The 22,581-nt window shown below is 40.2% G+C and overlaps 1 protein-coding gene across 1 annotated transcript in view; it reads left to right on the forward strand.

The window, feature by feature from the left end:
• Window positions 1–22,581, forward strand: part of LOC126415919 (prosaposin) — a 69,257-nt gene that overhangs the window by 44,085 nt on the left and 2,591 nt on the right. The window contains exons 9-16 of the mRNA XM_050083466.1: window positions 2,212–2,386; window positions 2,509–2,660; window positions 2,763–2,897; window positions 3,026–3,166; window positions 13,617–13,806; window positions 13,942–14,093; window positions 14,251–14,431; window positions 22,310–22,449. Coding sequence (XP_049939423.1) covers window positions 2,212–2,386; window positions 2,509–2,660; window positions 2,763–2,897; window positions 3,026–3,166; window positions 13,617–13,806; window positions 13,942–14,093; window positions 14,251–14,431; window positions 22,310–22,449 — 1,266 coding nt within the window. The remainder of the gene's footprint in view (window positions 1–2,211; window positions 2,387–2,508; window positions 2,661–2,762; window positions 2,898–3,025; window positions 3,167–13,616; window positions 13,807–13,941; window positions 14,094–14,250; window positions 14,432–22,309; window positions 22,450–22,581) is intronic.

Raw genomic sequence — 22,581 nt, forward strand, 5'->3', positions numbered from 1 at the left:
AAGCATCAGCATCCCTTCATGTCCTACAAAAATATAAAAAACTCTTCCCTTTCGATCTGAAAAAGAAATTAGTACAAACGCTTATACTTCCAATCATTGACTACAGCGATATTATCCTACAAGGCCTCTCTCAGGAAAATTCCCGACGTCTAGAACTGGTCACGAATGCCTGCGTCCGATATATCTGTGACGTTCGACTTTTTGATCACATTTCACCAGCATATGCAAAATTGTCCTGGCTGCGTGCAGACAAACGCAGAGATTTCCATACACTCTGTCTCATCTACTGCCTTATAAATGTACACTGTCCCTCATATCTCTCCTCGTCCCTAACACTCATGTCGGAACAACATGACAGAAACACACGTTCCCATCATAATAAAATCCTCTCCGTTCCACTGCATCGCTCAGTCACCTTCTCCAAGTCCTTTACAATAGCGGGAACCCGACTCTGGAATAACCTCCCTCGTTATGTTAGAGAACTTAAAAACATGACCGGCTTCAAAAAACAGTTAATGACGTATCTACTTAAGCAACAGTAATGCCTTCCTCCGTACATGAGTGCACTTCACCTCATTACTTCCCTCTCTCCCCCTCCTTAAACCTCCCTTACCCAAAACTCGCTATACTAGTAAACATCTACTTTACACACCAAAATATTAATGTACATCTGCACAAACCTTCATTACTATTGCCAATCTTTCTCATGTCTGTCATTATTATTTGATTTTTTTTTTTACTGTTATTATTATTACTTTCACCATAATCTGTATGCATAGCACCTGATGTAAAAATACTGCCAGCATTTACTTTATTAGGTCTTAGTCACTACTCTTTATTCATATTGTCACTAGAGTAAGCTAATTTTCTCATTTAAACTATGTTCATGATGTAACTCTGATGTGTGAAATGCTGCATGTGTGGAACACTGGTCCGATGTAAGAGAGGGCCTGATGGCCCTAATCTGATCAGGTTAAATAAATAAATAAATAAATAAATATAGAGAACATGGTATCACTGAAACCATGTTTTGTAAGTAAATAGCAGTTGGAACATTAGACATTCTCATTATTCAGATATATTGTAGACATTCTCTTTAGTAGATTTGTTGCCTCTTCGAAGTGTTGCCCCAATTAAATGCTGTCTGTGGTTCACCTTTCCCACAGCATTTTCTATGTGATGGTTCCAATTGTAATTGCAGTCCCTAGCTGTTTAGTTCAACCTTCAGTTTGTACGAGTCACCATGTAACTGAAATTTAACAGATTACTTTTTTAATACGTACCTGGATGCTCTCTTACTACTTATTGTTAAAGTTCAATTTTCACTTTTCGTACCATATGGATATCATGTCTAAATTATTTTGCAATTGGTTTTGATCTCCTGACTACTTCACTACACAGTAAAAGAAAACATCACCTGCAAACAATCCAAAGAAGCTGCTCAAATTGTCTCCTAAATTGCTTGTATAGAAGAGGAGGAGGAGGAGGAGGAGAGGGCATATAACACTCAGTGAGATTTCAAAGTTACTATGAACTGTGACTTTTCTGACTGGAAATCACAAATCCAGTCGCACAACTGCAACGATTCTCCACAGGCATGCAATTTACTTCAAAACCAGTTGTGAGGAATGGTGTCAAAAGCCTTCTGCAAATATGGAAGCATGGAGTAAAGTTGAGATTGTGTCAGCATCACACATTACTTCACGTGATTAAAGAGCCAGTTTTATTTCACAAGAATGATATTTCCTCTGAGTCTGTGCTGACTGTGTGTCAATAGATAGTTCCCTTTCAGGTGTTGACAGCACTATGTTATTACGTTAATGTTGGCATATGTATTTATAATTTGGAGTATTTTCTTTCTTTCACTAGATTCGGCTTTTGAAACTTATATTTCTAATTACTTTTCCCTGTTGGAATACAGATACATGCAATGTTGTTGTTAATTCATACAATGTAAGCTTTCACGGCCGGTATTGTCTTCACTTAAAACGTCCGGGCTGATAGGCCGTGGTCATAGTATAAAACTGTCTCCTGACGTTTCGTCTCTGACTGCAGGAGACATCCTCGGAGGTAAAGCGGTCTCCCGCAGTCGGAGACGAAACATCAGGAGACAGTTTTATACTTCAACTACGGCCTATCAGCCTGGAAGTTTTAAGTGATTGTTGTTAATTGTTATTTTCGTATACTTGAAGATCTGTTCAAACTTCACAGGGACCACTCTGGCCACTTCTTCCATTTAAAACAGCTCAAAAATTACAATACGATTCTGCGGATGATGAACCAGTTATAGTGCCACTTACTCCTTTACAATCAGCTCAGCCCATCATTGGACAAGATGAAGCAAACAGTTACAAACAACTCCATCGTGTTCCTTTGGAAAAGAATGGTAATGGCCCTTGCCATTCTGGGAATGGTATCACACACATAATATATAAATAAGGAATCTTAAGCCACTGTGTTTTGAAGTGGGTTTTTTTTTTTTTAAGAAGTTTGTTTCATGTGTTTCAGATGTGAAAGTATCTCATCTAGAAGTGAATCAGCTGCCTATTGATAGGATGGTGCTTCAAACAGCAAACACAGTTCAAAACCGTCAGCTCTGTGAATTCTGTGAATTATTTTTACATTATTTGCAACAGGTTCTGACAACACCTTCCACTGAGGTTTGTAACAGTTCTGATGCGGCTGATAGCTGATTCATGCTAAAAGTTGCAGAGAGCAAAGAAATAGCAAATGTTTGTCTTATTTACAAATATTTTTTACAGGCCCAAATTGAGCGTGCTGTTAAGAAAGCATGTTCCGAGCTACCAAAAGAATTTGAAGATCAGTGCAGAGACTTTGTGCAGAATTATGGTGATGCTGCAATCGCTCTCCTTGCACAGGAGATTGACCCATCTCAGGTAAATGGATAACATTCATGACGCACAAGGGTTTTCTCTATATGCAAGATGTTACAAATTCATCCAACTCTGTGTAGCTGAATTTTTATTTGTGCTTGTTTTACTGAAATTGAAATTTGTTAAAACAGGTGTGCCCAAGATTAGGAATATGCCCTTCAGAGAAGGCATTAATTGATCTTTCAAATGTTGTATATGACAAGCCTTCCTGTCCATTGTGTCTTCTTGCTGTGCAGGATCTCCAGAACACACTGAAAAATAACAAGACTGAGGTAAGTAGCATCGCTAAACAGTATTTAAATACTGTTGCATAATGAGATGATGTAGGAAATTACTTAATCTTGTAGAGTTTAGTTAGTTATGTGACAGGCCATATTCGTGATAGACATAATGTTGTGTAATTTCTTAATTGAAAACACTTACAGTCTTGTGCTTTTCTTCAGAATAAGTAATTACAAAGTAAAACATCAAATCTGTTTCTGAATACACTTCTACTAGCTACTAGAAATTCTATATCTGCTTGGATTCTCAAATCCTTTTGTAGCTGTGAATTTTGCTGCTCTCCGTGTTGGATTTTTCACTCTCAAAGTGAATAAATGTTTGCATTATCACCTTTTGTACAGTGAATACATAGTGGTTCATAATGAAAATATTCAAAATATGCTACCTTCCTGATTTGTATGGCAAAAGTAACTGCCATAAGCTTTTTCCAGTTAAAAACAGCTATTCCTGAAAATATTAAATGGATGCGTTGCGTATTTTCAAAACTTTGAGTTTGTACAAAAACTGTTGATCACTTTCAGAAGATCATTATTTACTAGCTAAATTCTCAGCTTGGTTGTTGCTTTCACATCATTACCCATTTTCTTTGTTGATACTTCTCTCCCACCTTGACAACAATACTACAGTCTGTACATCAAAAGAAAAACCCTAATAGTTAAAGTGGTGCCGAGCACAGTTGCTCTTAGTGTCCACCACAACCTATCACATAATGTGACCTAGTATGTCTCTATGACAGTGCATAAATGTTGCCACACATCTGTAGCAAACCATTGTTTTCAGTCACCTAGATTCAGTGTAACCACAGCCTTTTTTGTTTCACAGTGAAAAGTAAACTTTCACAACATGAAGCGTAGTACCACCTGCAAAATAGATGATGGATCATTGAAATAAAATAAGAGCAGTAATGGACACACGAGGTTGAACTCTGTGGAACATCTTTGTCCATGGACATGTGATATCAATCTGTTTGTTACTTAAGCAGCTAGTGTAGCTTTCTGCAATGTAAACGAAACCAAAGAGTTGCTAAACCTTGTTATCATAAAAACATTTATCTAATTGCATTTTGACAGGCATAACCAGCTTAGTGAATGTATATATAGCTCACAGTAGAACAGCGTTTTTTAAATTAACTTTTTTAATATCCTTTATTATCCAGATAAGAGACAACCAATGGAAAAACTGTTGAAAAAATTTGTAAGCAGAGAGTATGGCCACTATACCTCAATCAAAAATGGGTAAGAAGAAGAGTATGGGCAGGGCTGTGGTATTGGTTCACATTTGTATGCGCACACAATAGGGTTGCGACAGCAACAGCTAGGTATTTATGTTTTAGGTTCATTCATGTGCTGCCTGTTAACTTAAAGTATTGTTTGCTTAACAGAATTGTTACAGACTTACCACTTTCTGTGCACTTTCACAACATAGTTTAGAACATTATGTCACCTAAAGTACATGTTGCACACAATGAAAATGATATGCAAATGTTGGGTTATGGCCGCATACCTCATCAGCAACTAGTACTTGAACAACAGAGTGATGAACAGTGGTGAACAGAATGGGAGGCTTCAACAATCTCATCTCTGGGTGTTACTGTGGTAGCTATCCAGTAAAAAACTGTCAACAACTTTGTTGTTCAGATCCTTGTATAGTGATTACTGTTTGTGCAGTTGCCCTCCTGTCAGTCACGGATGAGGGGTTGTCAGTTGGGGTGGATAAGGGAAGAAAGGAGATAGGAAGGATGGCCGATTGCTCAGAGGGGGGTGGTAGGCCTAAGAGATGAGAATACTGGAGAGGAAAGGCAGCAGGTGTTGGGGTAGGATTGCAGCACACAGCACCGTAACCAGATAGTGGGGAGTGGTTTGGGAAGGACTGACGGAACGGAGGAAGTGGAGATTGATGAAGAGGGTGTGGGTGCAGAGGGCTGTTAGAGATTAATGCCAGGAAGGAACGAAGAAAGTGTTGCAAGTATAAGGTCCACTTACATATTCAAAAAAGATGGTGCTGCAGGAAGTATCAAGATGGCACGTTATGAAGCAGCCATTGAAATAGAATATTTTGTGCTCAGCAGTGTGTTCTGTCGCAAAGTGGCCATATTCGTTTGGGGGGACAGTTGGTTGGTGGCCATGACCTTGTAAAATGTTGCATAAAAATTGCAGCAGTGTTGGTATATAATATGGCTGCTTTCACAGGTGACCCTGCCTCTGATGTGATAGGATAAGACTGTGAAGGGACTGGAGCAGGATATGCTTGGGTAATTTGGACAGGTCTTGCACATTGGTTTTCCACTGATATAAGACCCATATGGAAAGTGGTTGTATTATATAGGTAGGTTGGACAGCAGAATACTTCCTTAGGAGGGGTGGGAAGTATTGTGGGTGGGATGTCTCCCATCTCTGAGTATGAGGATAGGTAGTTGAAGCTCTGGCAAAGGATGTGGCTCAGTTGTTCCGTAGGAGTGGTGGGGATTAGGAGTGTGAGGATATGGCACAGGAAATTTATTTGAAGACTTGGTCTGGGGAGGAGTGCTGGTATCTGAAGGGCTGAGTCAGACCTTGAGCATACTAAGCAAGGGAAGTATTGCCACTGCAGATGCAGTGTCCAGTGGTGGCCAGGCTATATCTAAGGGATTTAGTTGGTGTGACAGGAATGACAGCAGTCAAAATAAAGGTGTTGTTGAGTAGGTCTGACATTGACATGTCATGGCATGGATGGAGCCATCAAGAGAAGTAGGAAGTAGTAAACACCCAGGAAGGTGGCAGTTGGACATGTAAGGAATGGGCTGGTGGATTTGGAGTCTGAAAGATGCTGGAAGATCGTGATTGAACTTGGTGTTGATCTGAAGTTGAGGCATTTAATAGGAGTGAAACTTCTGTAATATATACATTCTTAGTGGATAGGTTGAAACAGGGTGTTTGATATGTTTAGTTTCTGGATTTTGTGGGATATTTGGAGTGAGTTTTACAGATTTGGCAGATAGAAAAGCCCAGCAAAGTGTAGTCTGGGCTATGAGTGGTTGATTTGTGGGGGAGGGGGTGGTGCTTCACTGGGGTAGAAGTGGTGTAGTGTTGCTCTGATGCAGTAATTGGGTGTCGGCAAATGTGATTATTTTTGAGGTGGTGTCTGAAGTAGTATCTCAGGTGTTGGAGAGCAAGTGTGTCCGTTTGGGAGATTATGGTTTAGGTCACTGGGTTTCACAGAAACAGTATTGCAGCTTAGGTGGTATAGAGGTGCCATCATGAATATTTGTTTCTGTTGTATTGTGTTATTGAGGGATAAGAGATTGGTGGCATCTGTAAATTTGAAGGTCATTTTGAAGCAAACTTTTATAGTTAGGCAGTCGTGGGATTCCGTGACGTAGGCAGCATTTAAGGAACAGGATTTGAGACTGGGTCTTAGCTAAGGGTAGAAATATTTTTTTGAACTGACACAGATTGCGCATGTGTCAATTTGGGATGGAATGTTGCTACATAGAAGGAAAGTAATGTAAAACTACTTTGGTTACTGTCGGGTAAGCTCTGGGGAGTGTTGGAAGTGAGTCGCTGGTGTTTGATGGACTACACTTGTGACCAATAGCAGTTAATTTTGGTAGAAACTGCGGTTGACCACTTTTAAATCTTATGTAGTATATGATTAGCCAGTTTTGTAACCACTGCAGTCTCATCAAATTGTGGGCATTCAGAGGAATTTTATTTTGTAGATCAAATGTAGCTCCTCCCTAGGGTTGTAGTGCTGATGAAAATACCAGGACCTAGATAGTCTACTAGAAGTATACAGGGGAGTAATAAAGACTGTTATTAACAGTTGAAGAACTGAGCGTGATTGTGCATAAACACAACTGAAATTATCGCCAAGATTCTGGACAGTACCCTTCCTTGGAAATAATAGAAATACACACATGGGTACACAGGCTGCATTAACTTGCTGGTGATGTAACTCTGTTGTTAAGTGTGGCAGAGACCATCAGCCATGTAGTCACTATGATTCGTAACCACTGTGATGACACCTTTGTGTACAGGATGGGTGATAAGGTCTCAATTAGTTTTCAGTTTACGGTCAGTTGTGTGTTCTGTAGAAGTGATGTTGGACTCGGGGCAGATTTAGGAGAGGAAGGTGAGGCCAGGTTAGATTTAAGAAAGTTCTGAAAGATAAGGGGGGGGATGACTGGATGGAAGGGGAGGAGGATCACATTCAAGGGAGGTTGAAACAGTTTTAAACAAGGTTTTATGTGTAATTTTGGTTATCTTTTGTCAGTGGGTTATGTGGAAAAGAAATGTTTCTACTGCAGAGAACAGGTAAAGGAAAGAAGATCCTTGTATAGGTTTGAGGCTAAATGTGAGGCTTGCAGAAGGCGCTCGGACTTCTGTAGTAGCCAGAGTGCTGCCTGAATAGTTAAAACAATGTTACAGGATGGGTGTTCAGAAGTAGTGGGTTTCGTAGAGGGTGGAGAAAGGTTTTGGGGATAAGGAAGGCAGAGTAAGACAGCGAGGTGTGGCCAGGGAGCCGCGACGAGCTGATGTAGTTGGATGAGAGTGGTAGGCTATTTTCTTGGTTACTCTTAATCCCATGTGGGCATAGGACAGGAGTATCTAGGACAGCTTCCTCAGGTGGTGCTGGAAATTCTGTTTCAACTGTTCAGGGACAAGAGTCTCTACTACTGCAATAGAATTATGGAAGTTGTAAGCAGAGTAAAGGGATTATGTGGAAGGAGTGGGGGCTGTAGAGTTTGCTTCAAGCTTGGATTGTAAGGTTATGAAGAACCAGATAAACGAGAGTGAGGGACTGACAGAATTGGAAAACATGAAGATTCTTGTGGTAGGATTGGTGACAGCCCGAGGTAATTTTAACTGTAAGCCCATTACTTGAGATTCCATGTGCCAGACAGGTTCTTAGACAGAAATATATGCTTAGTTTTGCTAGGGCAAAAGAGTTTTTGGAACTGACAAAGAGCAGGGATTCTCTCTCTTAGTAACCTACAGGGACACTTTCAGTTTTTGCAATATGTGTTGGTTCAGATATAATGTGTATCAAACAGGCACAAATAAAATAAGAGGGAAATAGTAATGAATAGACACAGTGTGGTCAATTGCAAATACAGTAATACCTCAACTTACACTACTGTTTTATGCATATCTGGACTAATGCGCTCCATATGTTTGAGTGCCATGCACCTCTATTCCCCTGTGCTGCCAGCACAGTGTTCAGCTTATGACAGGTTCAAGTTTGTTTTGTGCAGTACTGTTTTAACCATGGAGCTGGCACTATTGATAGGTATTAACTATGTTATCCAAATGAAGCAGAACTGATTTATTTGCATAAAAATGAAGAGAGATAATTATCATCCTAGGAATCTAAACTTAATATTGTCAAAGACTTCAATGCAAAAATTAGAATTTGTGAAAAATGCAAAGAAGGTTGATGTACTGGAATAAACAGTCACATAAACTATCAAAGGCAAAGAATAAATTGAAGAAGCTGAGAAAAATACTCAATCCTTGGATTCAAGTGTCATTCATAAAGTCTTGGTATTATTGCTCAGATGAGAACAATGTTAATATTATAGGCTGATAATCAAGTTAGAGTGGGAAAAAAATTTCCTGTTGATCACAACAAAGTGTGCTTTAATGCTAAGCTGATTTTTGAGAGACTTAAAAAAAGCAGCTGGGGAGGCAGCCAAAGATGAAAGTTTTAAAGCTAACAATGGTTGGTGTAACCAATTCAAAAATTGTCATAGCAGAAAGTGGAGATTATGCAAGTGGTAGTAAAGAGACTGGGTTACTCTATACCAAGAAAATCAAGGTGATGGTACAAGAAGGTGGCCATGCCACCCAAACCATGTTCACCATAGATAAAACTGGTCTGTTCTGGAAGAAGATGCCTAAAAAAAAAACTTTCATTCTACATAAAGAGAGAACCTTTCCAGGTTTCAAAGCCTCCAAAGATGGATTGACAGTGGTGGTTATTATAAATTAAAACCTCTCGTAGTTTAGTGCTCAGAAAATCAAAGGGCTGTAAAAAATAATCCAAAGCTGGGTCTACATCTATATCTAAATACATACTCTGCATGCCACCGTATGTTGCATGACAAAGGGTATCCTAGGTACCCTGTGCTAGCACTAGTAATTTTCTTTCCCATTCCTCTCACAAGTAGAGTGGTGGAAAAACGACAGTCTGTATGCCTCCATATGAGTGCTAATCTCTCTGATCTTATCTTCGTGGTTCTTATGCAAAATGTACACGAGTGGAAATACAATTATTCTGCAGTCAGCATCAGATGCTGGTTCTCTAAATTTTATCAGTAGTGCTCCTCCAAAAAGAATGTCACCTTCTCTCAAGTGATTCTCATTTGAATTCCCGAAGCATCTATGTAGTACTTGTGTGTTTGAACCTACCAGTGTGATGTCCTTAGGTTGGTTAGGTTTAAGCAGTTCTAAGTCTAGGGGACTGATGTCCTCGGATGTTAAGTCCCATAGTGCTTAGAGCCATTTTTTGAAACTACCAGTGACAAATCTAGCAGCCCACTTCTGAATTTCCTCAATGTTTCCCTTTAATCAGACCTGATGCAGATACCAAACATTCAAACTGTACTCAACAATGGATCATGCTAGCATCCTAAATGCAATCTCCTTTACAGATCAACCACACTTTCATAAAATTCTCCCAGTAAACCAAAGTCGACCATTCATCTGTGTTGATGTAACTATGTCGAGCAGGATCCTACTAATACTCTACTCGACCATTGTGAGTGTTTCTCGTACTCATTTGCATTAACTACGTTTAGAGCTATCTGCCATTTATTATACCACCTAGTAATTTTGTCAAAGTCATCTAGTATCCTCCTACAGTCACTCAGTAACAACACTCCCCATGCACCACAGCACGAGCAGCGTACAGCTGCAGACAGCTGTGTACCCTGTCTACCAAATCATTTACGTGTATAGAAAAGAACAGCAGTCCAGTCATGCTCCTCTGGGGTGCTCTTGATGGTACCCTCGGCTCTGAGGAACACGTTCCATTGAGGAAAACACACTGGGTTTTGTTACTTAAGAAGTCTTCAAGCCTCTCACATACCTGGTAATCTTATTATGTATGCTTGTATCTTCATTCTCATTACAACAATTTGAGAATTGAATGTTAAACCTTGCGTGACAGTTTCCATTTTTGAGGACTGGTTTGTTCTTCACATCAGGTATGAAGTCGAACGTTATTGCTAGTTGAAACAAATAGCATTTAATGTGATGCTATTAATCGACGACAAATCGGGTCAACCTTCTGTTACTCTAATTTTGACCCATGTGTGAAAGTTGTATTTTTGCCAATGAATACAGCTGGCTTGTTTCAACCAATGGACCAGGGAGTCATTAAAAGTTTTAAACTGTAAAACAGAAGATGACTGCTTGCTTATGAAGCTATGAGACAAAACAATGAGCTCTCTATTAAGGACTTTTCGAAGTAATTCAAAGTTTTAGATGCTGTGCAAATTATTGGACAGTCTTGGAATGAAATTTCTCAAACTTTAAATGGCATCTGGATTCCCCCCACCAATACTCAAATCCAGGGGGAATCAGCACATGATCCTGATCAAATTGGTAATGTGATTGAAGAAGTGGTTGATCTTGCCAGACAACTAAATGTGGAGATGGATGGTATGACATTAAAGAACTGCTGGGTTCCCACAATCGGGAGCTAACAATTGATGAGCTTGTAGAAGTACATAAGCAACAGCAAACCATTGAATAACCTGATTCTTTAGACCCATTTCAATCAGATGATCACTTGATGGTTGCAAAGTTGACGTTCATTTGAAAAAGGGTTACATATTTTAGAAAAAAAGGGCTCCAACAAAATTCATATTTTGGATACAAAACAGAGAATAAAATATTTGTTAGCGTGCTAAAAGCAAAATATTACATGAGAAGAGAGAAATTCTCGTTGGGTGACCTTGGTTTACATTGTTGCAATACACAATACTTTATTGTAATAATTGTTGTATTATTTTGAACAGTTTATTAAACTTTTGTAAATTACATTGTTTTTAGTCTCTGGTCCCATTTGAACATAATTTGCAGTTATACAGGTGCAAAATTGGACTCGGAGTTATGCGAATTCGACTTAACAGTTATTGCTTGGTTCCACCTATTGTGCAAGACCCTGGTATTACTGAAAAAGAAAACTATAAGTACAAAACAAATCTGAACATATAAGTAAAGAAAGTTTAAAAATGGTGTATTTTATTCTCCTGACTTTTATAAGCTTTATGTACAGTCATGTTATGGCTGGGCTACAGCTACCAAATTGTATAACTGTACTTTATCGGCAGGAGGTAAAGAAAAGATATCATTAGTCTGAAGAGCTGAATATTTAGAAGAATGGCCAAAATTGATTGGTGAGTAGCAGCAGGGAGGATTTTGCAGGTACATAGTAGCTATTGCATCAGAAAAGTGAGAACATTATAGTTTTCATGGATACAGAGAGTAATGACCAGTTATCGTGACACATTGTAGATATCCTTGACAGATTTTTGTGCATACGTGAGCAGGAGGGGAGATACTTGTACTGAATAATAATTAGCATATGCACGACAAGAAGGGCACCATTAAAGGTCACTCATTATGGACAATGTATGCAGCAATATGGGCATTGATAGTGGACAGTATTGTCGTTGGGTTAGTTGGTATATCATAAAACCGCATACCATGTGACTGACATTCTGTTACAGAGTTGCAACAAGCCAATAAAACCAAAGACAGGTGTGTCTTAACAGATGCCATAAAAGAAAGGGCATGTGTGGCAACAGCATGACTAATGTTCCAAAGCATTGTGGACATACAGTGCCAATAGTGGTGTATGCTAGCAACAGTGGTTTATCACTATTGAAGACTTCTACCAAACCTTTCTGATAGCCAAGTCGCAAGCATGTTAAAGATAAAAACAGAGTACCAAACTCTTCATAATAGAAAGGTATCACCTTTATTAATAATAAAGTATTGTTACTGAGGTTGGAGACACATAAAGAGAATTAATCCTTTCAGGTTGATGTTCAACTGCGAATTTAATCTTGGAGTGCATTTTATTCATTTAATCTGCTCATTATTCACCCTTCTGTCTTAAGAACTGGTCACCTGCCTTTGTATGTCATGTAATTTTATCTTTATATCCAACAATGGAAAGTCCAGGATGGACTGTAACAGTATCGTACTGCTCACCATATAGCAGAAATGCTGAGTAGCAGAAGGGCATCTATATATTGGGATGCATATGGAAAATGTTTCTAAAAATGTCAGCAAGCAGACCATTCGCAGCTGCTACTTATCCTGAGACCATTATTTTGCATATAGATCTCAAAATTTAATAAGAGTTCTGTGAAAGAGGTAACTCCAGTAACATTACAAGTTTATAAATCAGCATGCCAGAACTTTTTGTGGCCTTCAATTTTGCGATCAAATTGTAAGTTATCAATGAAAGAAGTATTGAAATCGATAAACCTCACAGTCCTATTTCTGCATGGTACTTACAGTAAAGTTATTCAATAAGACTAATTTAGCATAATGGTTAGAGGTTCAATTTACTGTAGCATAAGTTACTTAAAGTCCATTTTATGTATGAAATATCTGTCTTGAAGTATTCTAGTATGTAAATTTGACTTTTAGTTGAAAATAAGCAGATCATAGCATGTCTCTTACTGTTCATGGTGTATTACTTTCAGAAATATTTCATAAAAATTTCCCTGTATCCAGTGTGAATTTGCTGTACTGTAACAGCAGAAAGAATTAAATTTTCTGATAGGGATTTAAAAACTATGTTTTTTGTGTATTTCTATCACTGTGGAATTATTTATTTGTATACTTTTGAGTTTATACTCATTGCAGTATAAATGACACATCTCTTTCTTTAATCCTATTAGATCTACATGGAATATATAATTAATTTTTAGCCTGCTCGGGATCAAACTGCATCTGTGATCCAGATAAGATTAAAAATAGTTTTCATGGAACATTAAAAATTTCCGCAGAATCGTGCTTTGGCTGTTGGTTACATATGTGACCAGTATGAGAAGTAGTTAGTGGCAGTTCTAAAGTTGATGAATAATTCATAATGCTCTTTCTGTTCCTGGGTTCAAATCTCTCTTCAGTCTTCCTTAAACCAGCTGTGATGGTTGTAAGCATAAGATTGTAAAGCAAATTGGAATGGATGTAGATCAATATAAACTCTAATATATTTTCTAATTCTCAGAATTTATGCACATAAAACGTATTATATTACTGTCACACTAATTTTCCAATGAAAACACAATGTTCGTAGAGCCATTGGTCACTTCAAATTTTCTGCTCGTATGATCAGACTAGTGCTTCTCCTGTTGTCTTCTCCCTGTAAAGTTTATGTAGAGATTTTTATTGCCAGTATGTCATTACAGACTTAAGGATTAACATTTTTTCTTTCCAGGCAAGCATTAAGCGTGCTTTGGATGGTTTGTGCACTAAACTTGCCAAGTCATTGGCTGCAGAGTGTGAAAAATTTGTTGAAGAGTATTCTGATCAATTGGTGGATATGTTAGTGGCTGATTTTACACCACAGGAAGTTTGTGCTTATTTGAAGCTGTGTGATCCTTCACCAAAGCCAATGATTGATACTTGTAAGTTATTATTGTCCAGTAGTGAATTATTAATATTTCTTTGTTGTGTTACACATGTTGCTACATCTAAAACTTCATGCTATGTGTACTAAGATATTTAAATATAATAATTGCAAAAATTGACATTAATTTCAGTGTCAAATGAGATTCCATCAGCCAGTCAACATCATTTAATGCCACAGGACATAATCCATAGTGAAATTCAAAAGTATCGTGGTGAAGCTTGTGTGATCTGTGAATTTGTCCTAACGAAGATACAAGAGCAATTGAAGGATAAGCCAACGGAGGTTGTATTTATTTGAATCATTATTTCTTTCATGTATGGTATCAATCTTTTAAGAATTGATTGCTTGTGTTGTTTTTTACTAATTATCCAGAAAATATAAAAGATGACAGATTCACATTTCAAAATCTAATCAGTTGCCTCTTGTCTCATTTTTTCAGGATGAGATAAAGGCAATAGTTCACGATATCTGTAACTATATGCCAAGAACAGTAGCAAAAGAATGCAATGATTTTGTTAATCAGTATGCTGATCTAGTAATTACATTGTTGTCAGAAACTATGGATCCTCAAGCAGTTTGCACTGCAATTAAACTCTGCAGCTCAAAAAGTTTACTAAAAGGTAATAAAATTCAGTAGCTTGTAACAATGTTTTGGTCTTGTGGCTAGTAGAAAAATGCCTGCTGATCTGTTGCCATGAATGTTCTACATTCTGGCACTAGTGTCTTACATGTAAAAGTGATCTCTGCATGCAGTTACTTCTATTGCTCATGGTGTCAGTGTGTACAGTTTTCGTGTAACCACCTGATGAATTGTTGTACTGGTTTTTTCATACGCCTTTTCATTCTCACAAATAATGTTTTAGATTTGATTTGTATTTTTTTATTTTCTCATTTGACATCAAAGAGGCTGCTAAGGTTTGAATTTGTTGTCATGCCTCCAAGATCTGGTTTCAAAATGTGTGGAAAAATTTTGAAATATTTTCTGCCAGAAAAAAGGAGTTCTCTAATAACTCTAAATCAGTTACAGAAGGTTGTATGACCAGTAAAGAGATATATGATCATTGACAGATAGCTGTCAGATTGGTTTACCATAAAATCACAGATAACATGCAGATTAGAAACATGCCTCCCATGATATTATCTAAAACAAAACTGGTTTTTGTGATGATTAAAGAGTGGTACAATAAGTAGTGGAGCATGATATGGGAAATCTTTGAAATATCTGCTCATCAGGGAACCCATCAAGGGCTCAGCTTTAAATTGTGAGTATGGGCTTGGCGACCCTGCAGTGCCTGAGCTGGGGACTGGTAAGTGCCACCAGTCTTCGGTCTCCATAAGCTGTGGTCATACTTCAGTGACCACCATGTGGCGCAATGGTGAAATGTTGTGTGTTTCGGAGAAAAGGTGCAGTACATGCTGATGAGGTGAATGGCTGTTGAGGTAAATCCGTCTCTAGCAGCCAACCTCTGGGACACCTGCCACCCCCAGTTGTAGAAGGCTTGCTCTGGCATGCAGGGCTCTGCCTGGGTTGACAGTTGCTTCCGTAGTGTCTCGTGCGATCCCTATGGAACAGTTTCATCAAACTATACTGTCAGGCAGTACTTACATCCACTCCTCAAATAGAGCTAGTTTGGTCAGTCCTCCCGAAAAGAAGTCTCGGAGTCATAGTAACAGGGCATTAGTGTGCCATAACACTTTCATTGTAATCAGGCGAACAGGGGGAACTTTTGAGAGTATATCCGCTTTCTATATTCACAAGGCATTGGAAGGTATTGCTGGGTCCCTGAAAAGTGTCAAATGACTTCGTAATGCAACACTTTTAGTTGAATCTCCTAATTCCAACCAAGTATATAAGCTTCTAGGATGTAAGGCCTTGGGTGACTACCCAGTCAAGGCTGAGTTGCATAATACCCCCAACTTTGGTAAGGGCGTGGTTACCTGCTCCAATATAATGGAGGTGGACACCGCAGAGCTACGTGAAGAACGGGAAAAATATGGGCGTCATGGAAGTGCAGAATTATGAGGTGACTCAAGGGCAAATTGGAAAAAATCAGCAACATTTAGTCTAACATTTAGTACTTCAGTATTACCCGAACATATCCTTGCAGGCTATATCCGCTGTAAGGCTCGCCCATACTACTATGGGGTGTAATGGGAAGGCTGCGTGTGGCAATTGTGGAGGCAACTAATGTCATTTGGAAGCTGTCGGCAATAGGCTTACCACCTGGGCCACATACCACTACCCAACATCAGAAGCCAGCTAAGCCATCCCCGCAACCGAGGCAACAAGTCAGTAAAGAAAAAATTCCTTCGAAATGTAGTTCCAAGTCCAAGAAAGTGGTAGTTAAACCTTTGGATAGGCGAGTTCTCCCTTTCTGATGGGGTACTATGCTCTTGAGGATATAGACTTCCAGTTAGAGGAACCAGAGAGCAAGGAACCGGCTGACATTCCTCTTGACCTCCCCAGTAAATCACTGCCTCCAAGAGTGAAAGAAAACAACCACCATCGCTAACCTATAGCTTCCACAGGGACTTCAGTGTTGCATTAGGATTTGAATGGATATTGCTGACATTTGGAAGAATTGCAGCTATTGGTCCAGGAGAAACCTTCCTGCATCTGCTTACAAGAAAACCATCTTAGTCACCAACATACTTTTATTAAGGGGCTACCATGCATACAGGAAGGATAATACCACTGGAGACAGGGCTTCAGGTGGAGTAGCTATTTTTCTTGACGACAGATGCCACTCCTCTCCTGTCCCTCTTACCGCGACCATACAAGCAATTGCTGCGAAAGTTCTTGCACCCTATACTTTTCAGTGTGTTGATTGTACATGCCGCCTGGTGATGCTTTGGATGTAGACGCACTGGCAAAACTCATATGGGCACTCCCACACCCATTCCTCCGTGTGGGGGATTTCAATGCCCACAATGTGCTGTGGGGCTCGGCTACCACTTGCTCCACAGTCTGATGATGATTGAGCAACTCTTCCATTCTGACAAGGGAACCTCCTCATCGTTCCATTCTGACAAGGGAACCTCCTCATCGCACCCCCCTCAAATTTAGTTATAAGTTGGCACAGTGGATAGGCCTTGAAAAACTGAACACATATCAATCGAGAAAACAGGAAGAAGTTGTGTGGAACTATGAAAAAAATAAGCAAAATATACAAACTGGGTAGTTCATGTGCAACATAGGCAACTTTAAGGATAGTGTGAGCACAGGAGCGCCGTGGTTAGCGTGAGCTGCTGCTGAACGAGGGGTCCTTGGTTCAAGTCTTCCCTTGCGTGAAAAGTTTAATTTTTTATTTTCAGACAATTATTATCTGATCGTCCGTCCGATGCGAGGTAACTGCACCGTAGTATGGGGACGCTACACCTAAACAAACATCGAAACAAAACATACGTTTTGACAGAGCACAGGAAAAACTGTGCGACTGTGAAACTGTTGCATTCATTTGTTGCAGTTTGTGTGACAAACTCTTATGTTTTCATCACTGTTTTGGGAGTGATTATCTCACCCACGAGTAAACTTAAATCGGGCAAGGTAGAAGAATCTTTTTACCCACTCACAAAGTGTACAAGTTAGGTGGGTCCACAACATATTCCTGTCATGTGACGCACATGCCGTCACCAGTGTCGTATAGAACATATCAGACGTGTTTTCCTGTAGAGGAATCGGTTGACCTATGACCTTGCGATCAAATGTTTTCGGTTCCCATTGGAGAGACACGTCCTTTCGTCTACTAATCGCACGGTTTTGTGGTGTGGTCGCAAAACACACACACTAAACTTATTACAGTGAACAGAGACGTCAATGAACGAACGGGGAGATCATAACTTTGCGAAAAGAAACTTTTCGCTCGAGGGAAGACTTGAACCAAGGACCTCTCGTTTCGCAGCTGCTCACGCTAACCACGGGACAACGGCACTCCTGAGCTCACAATGTCCTTGATGTTGCCTATCTTGCGCATGGACTACTCAGTTTGTATATTTTGCTTATTTTCTTCATAGTTCCACACAACTTCTTCCTGTTTTCTCGATTGATCTTTGTTCAGTTTTTCAAGGCCTATCCACTGTGCCATCTTATAACTAAATCTGAGGGGGGGGGGTGATGGGGAGGTTCCCTCCTGAGAATATCTGCCTTCTGAATGCAGGTCAGATAACTCACTTTTCCACAGCTACAGGGTCTTTTTCAGCCATTGGCCTTTGTTTTCGTTTCCCAGCTATTGCAGACTCAGTTCAGTGGAAAGTGGCTACTGAATTCCCTTCTACTGACCACTTCCCATTGTGGATCAGTCTGCCGACTAGGACAGTGGCCTACAGAAGACAAGCCAGACGCATGATACAAAGGGCAAATTGGTTACAGTACAGTTGACAGGCTATTTTTGAGCGAAAGGATTGTGCACAGGAGGCAGTGGCCCATATCACTGAGGTCCAAAGGGCTGCCACAGAGACCATCCCCAGGTCTAGTAACCATCCCAGACAATGGCCTGTACCTTGATGGAATGATGAGTGTCGATTGGCAAGCAGGGCCAGACGAACAGCTCTGCTTAACTTCAAACACAGTCCAACTACAGACAATCTTCAGGTCTGTGAAAGCGGAGTGAGTAATCAGAGGACAGAAGAGGGCTTCCTGGAGGGAATTCATGACTTCCATTAATTGGTCCAATTCCACTGCGCAAGTTTGGGAATCAATAAAATGGATTTCAGGGAAGGGTAGTAAACATCCCATTATGATCTTGTCGAATAATGGGGTCTTGGTGGACATGCCAGAATACATGGCTCACGTTTTAGCTGAAAATTTCTTTACTATTACTGCATGTTACAGACGAGCTCGCTGTGCAGGTATTCCGAAGGATTGCAGAGATGAAGCAGCTCATTTCTTCTCGCATAATGAGGAAGTCTAAAACCTTCCATTCTCCATATGGGAAGTGGAATAGGCTTTTTTTGCAGCCAGAGACATTGCTCCAAGACCTGATGAGATCCATTATGCCGTGCTTCGTCATTTGTGCCCTGAAGTGAAAGGACTGCTTCTCTTGTTTGTCAGATATGGTTTGATGGACAGTACCCCTAGACTTAGGAGGAGGTAATATTAATTTCATTCTGGAAACCAGGCAAGGACTGTAGCCCCCCTCCCCCCCCCCCCCCCCCCCCCCCAACCAACCAACAGTTATCGGAGTGTCGTCCGTACTGGTTGTATAGATAAGACTCTTGAATATGTGGTCAACCGCCACCTTGTCTGCCTGCTAGAGTCCAGAGGTCACCTGAGCTGCTCCAGGTGTGGTTTCAGGCGCAACCTTTCCACCCTTGGCAACTTAATTCTACTGGAGTCCTTATGCCGAAACCATTTCGTTGGTGTGTTTTTTGACCTCGAAAAAGCATGTGACACTAATTGGAGGAACAACATTCTTCACCAACTGCCACTCCTGATGGAGTCCATTCTCGAGGACTGGCATTTTCATTATCGCGTTGATGATGCCATATCTGATTGCTGTGTTCAGGAGAATGGGATGCCCCAGGGCAGTGTCCTCAGTGTCACATTGTTTGCCATTGCTATAAATGGCATTTCCTCTACAGTCAGGAGCCTTGTCAAATGCTCTTTGTGTGTTGATGGCTTTGCAATCTTCTACTCTTACTTTGATCTTATGATGACGACGACGATGTTTTTGATTCTCACCAGAGAAAACTATAGGTGTCAATTTCAAGTGTGCTTGTCAGAGTTTTGACCAACCAGTGCTCACAATGGGGGACAATATTTTACAGTTTTCAAGATACTGTGTACTTTTTGGGTTTATTATTTGACTCTAAATTAACTTGTCTTCCACACCGGAAAGATCTAGGAACAAAGGGCTTCCAGTCACTGATTATTTAGAAATGCCTTGGCAGACAGGTCCAGCCTCCTGCAGTTTTATAGGGCATTTGTTTGATTACAGCAGCATGGTCTACAGATCGGGCCCGCCTTTCCTATCTCTGGATGTTAGATGCTATCCGCTATGAGGGCATTCTGATATCGACTGGAGCCTTTCAGACCAGCCCAATTCAGAGCCTGAGTGCAGAGGCTGGTGAACCACCACTCTGGATTTGGCAACGTAGCCTTTTGGCTCAACAGGCACTGAAAATCCCAGCGTCACCTCAGTCATTGACATTTAGTTCAGTGGTCCAACCCACCTTTGAACAACTGTTCCGGAATCGGCCCCAAGTGACGAAGCCATTTGGTATACATGCTACAGGCTGTCTCAAGGATCTGGGTATCTCGGGCATCAAAATACACACCCAGGAATGGAACACACTGCTGCCTTGGCACCTTCTTAGGCCCAAAGTGATTTTAAGCTTGACATAGTACAAGATGATTTGTACTCCAGATTTTGTTTTTACTACTTTGTTTTTGTCTGTTTTAAGTACGTACCACAGTTTTATCATTATTTATACAGATGGATCCCAGCAGGACAATGCTCTCAATAGTCTTGCCGTTTTCCCTGATAGGGTTTTTAAAGTGTGTCTTCCAGAACAATTTACAAATTTTGATTCAGAGTTAAGTCATTCTGATGGCACTGGAGAGGGTTCACAGACATCACCATACAAGATTTCTTGTCTGTTCTCTGTTAGTGCACTGCAAGCACTTCACCAAATGCATCCAGTAGACCCACCGATTCAGCTCATCCATGACTCCTTACGGTGGCAAGGAGGTGATCTTTTTCTGGGTACCTGGCAACATTGGGATGCAGGGAAACGACATGGCCGACAAAGCTGCCAAGGGAGCATGTTGTGATAGTGCTGTCCATCCGGTTGCATGCCATCATCTCATTTTCTGACATATGCATCATGCCTCAGTGGGAGACTGAATAGTTGCAGGCAATTGACAGACAAGTTGCGGTCACTCAAATCGACCACAAAGGCTTGGTAGACTTCATGTCAGCCTCACTGCTGGAAGGAGGTTTTGCTTACCAGACTGCACATCAGGCATAGCCCTTTCATTCACGGCTTCCTGCTCCAGCAGGAAGACCCACCACTCGGGGAAGTTTGTGGTGTACGCTTTCAGTTCAGCATATTTTGGCTACATGTCTCCTGTATACTGATATTAGGGGCAGCCCTCAGTCTCACTGGAGATTTGCTCAGCATCCTCACAGATACAGACATCAGTGTTAAGAGTGGTGAAATTTTGTGAACTGTCAGGCCTCATCCCTAGATTGTGGGGAAGGGCAGCAGACTTAATACATTATAAACTGCTCCACATGTGGGGACAGCCTTCGTCTCCACCTATGAGATTTGCGTGCTGACTTTTCATCAGGGTGCTGATGACCAGGATGTACAGTGCCCCCTCAACCCAAACCGTCATTCATCATCATCAATGAAGTTGAAGCATGAATATTCTTAGGAAAAGTAATAAAACTTAACACACAGTGCAGGTCTCACCATATGAAGTTACACAGTTCTTAAGATGATGATCTCTCATTCAGTGGAATTAGGGGTCGAAAAAGCCGTCGGCCATCCAGGTTTTATCTGTTGGTTCATTATGGACAGTGGACATCGGCTGGTCAAGTAATTGTCAAAGTCAGTGAAATTCACCAGTAGCCATGTAACTTAACGTGTCATTTTATTTTGAAGGTTACCAGTTCCAGCATTTCATTATGTCATCATCAGGCCCCATATGCACCTCTCCAAATGAACAAAAATGTGATACACAGCCATTTATTGCTGAATGTCATGAATTCAATCACTTCACTAGTGCTTCAGTTGCCTTGAAGTATTCGAATGAAGCACTAGTGAAATAATTGAATTCATGACATTCAGTGATTTATGGCCATATATCACATTTTCATTCTTTGGAGGGGTGCATATGAGGCCTGATGATGGCATAATGAAATACTGAAACTGGTAGCCTTCAAAGTAAAATAAAATAATGTCTTAAGTTACAAGACTGTTGGTTAATATAATTGACATTGACAGTCCAGATTTAAGTTTCCATGGTTTCACTAAATTAGCTTAGGTGAGTACTGCAATAGTTGTTTTGAAATATGATGTGCAGATCTCCTTTTCCATCCTTGTTGAGTCTCACATGGTGGTGACCTAGTCATTATATTCAGGTTGAGCCTGTATTTTTCCTTAGTGAACATATGTCAGGTGCGTTGTGATCATTTGACTTTAGTGCTATCGAACATATTTGCAAATAGGTTACCACCTCTTAGACTATTTATAAGTGGAAATAGCTCTTCTCTGAATGACCGAATCTCAATTCATTCTGTCTCTCTCTCTCTCTCTCTCTCTCTCTCTCTCTCTCTCTCTCTCACACACACACACACACACACACACACACACACACACACACACACAGTCGTTTTGTAAAACCACTTTTTATTTAGCCTTTCCTTCTATCTCACACTCTGCTGTATAAAGCACTTTTGCTATCAGTTTCTGAAGGAACCAGAAATTTAATCTTGTTAAAATTTTTGGCCTACTCTCTCACTTAGTCTCTATTTGCATCTTGCATGTTACAGACACAGTGACTGACTGTGCTGTATGCGATGCAGCTCTAGGTGAACTTGAGAAACTTACTGCGGGACCATATGCTCAACGGAATGTTTCTGGATTTATAAAGAAAATTTGTGATTCAGTGCCAGAAAACTACATGGAAAAGGTTGGCATTTTTTTTTCAGTTACCTGTTTTTTGTTAGCACTAAACATTTAAGTTTTAACATTAAGCAATGGCAATGTTATTAAGGTTATTTGACTGTTTTCTAACAGTGAATAATATTTATCTGTAAAGTAA

The sequence above is a fragment of the Schistocerca serialis genome, chromosome 1, assembly GCF_023864345.2.
Source record: "Schistocerca serialis cubense isolate TAMUIC-IGC-003099 chromosome 1, iqSchSeri2.2, whole genome shotgun sequence".
NCBI lineage: Eukaryota > Metazoa > Arthropoda > Insecta > Orthoptera > Acrididae > Schistocerca > Schistocerca serialis.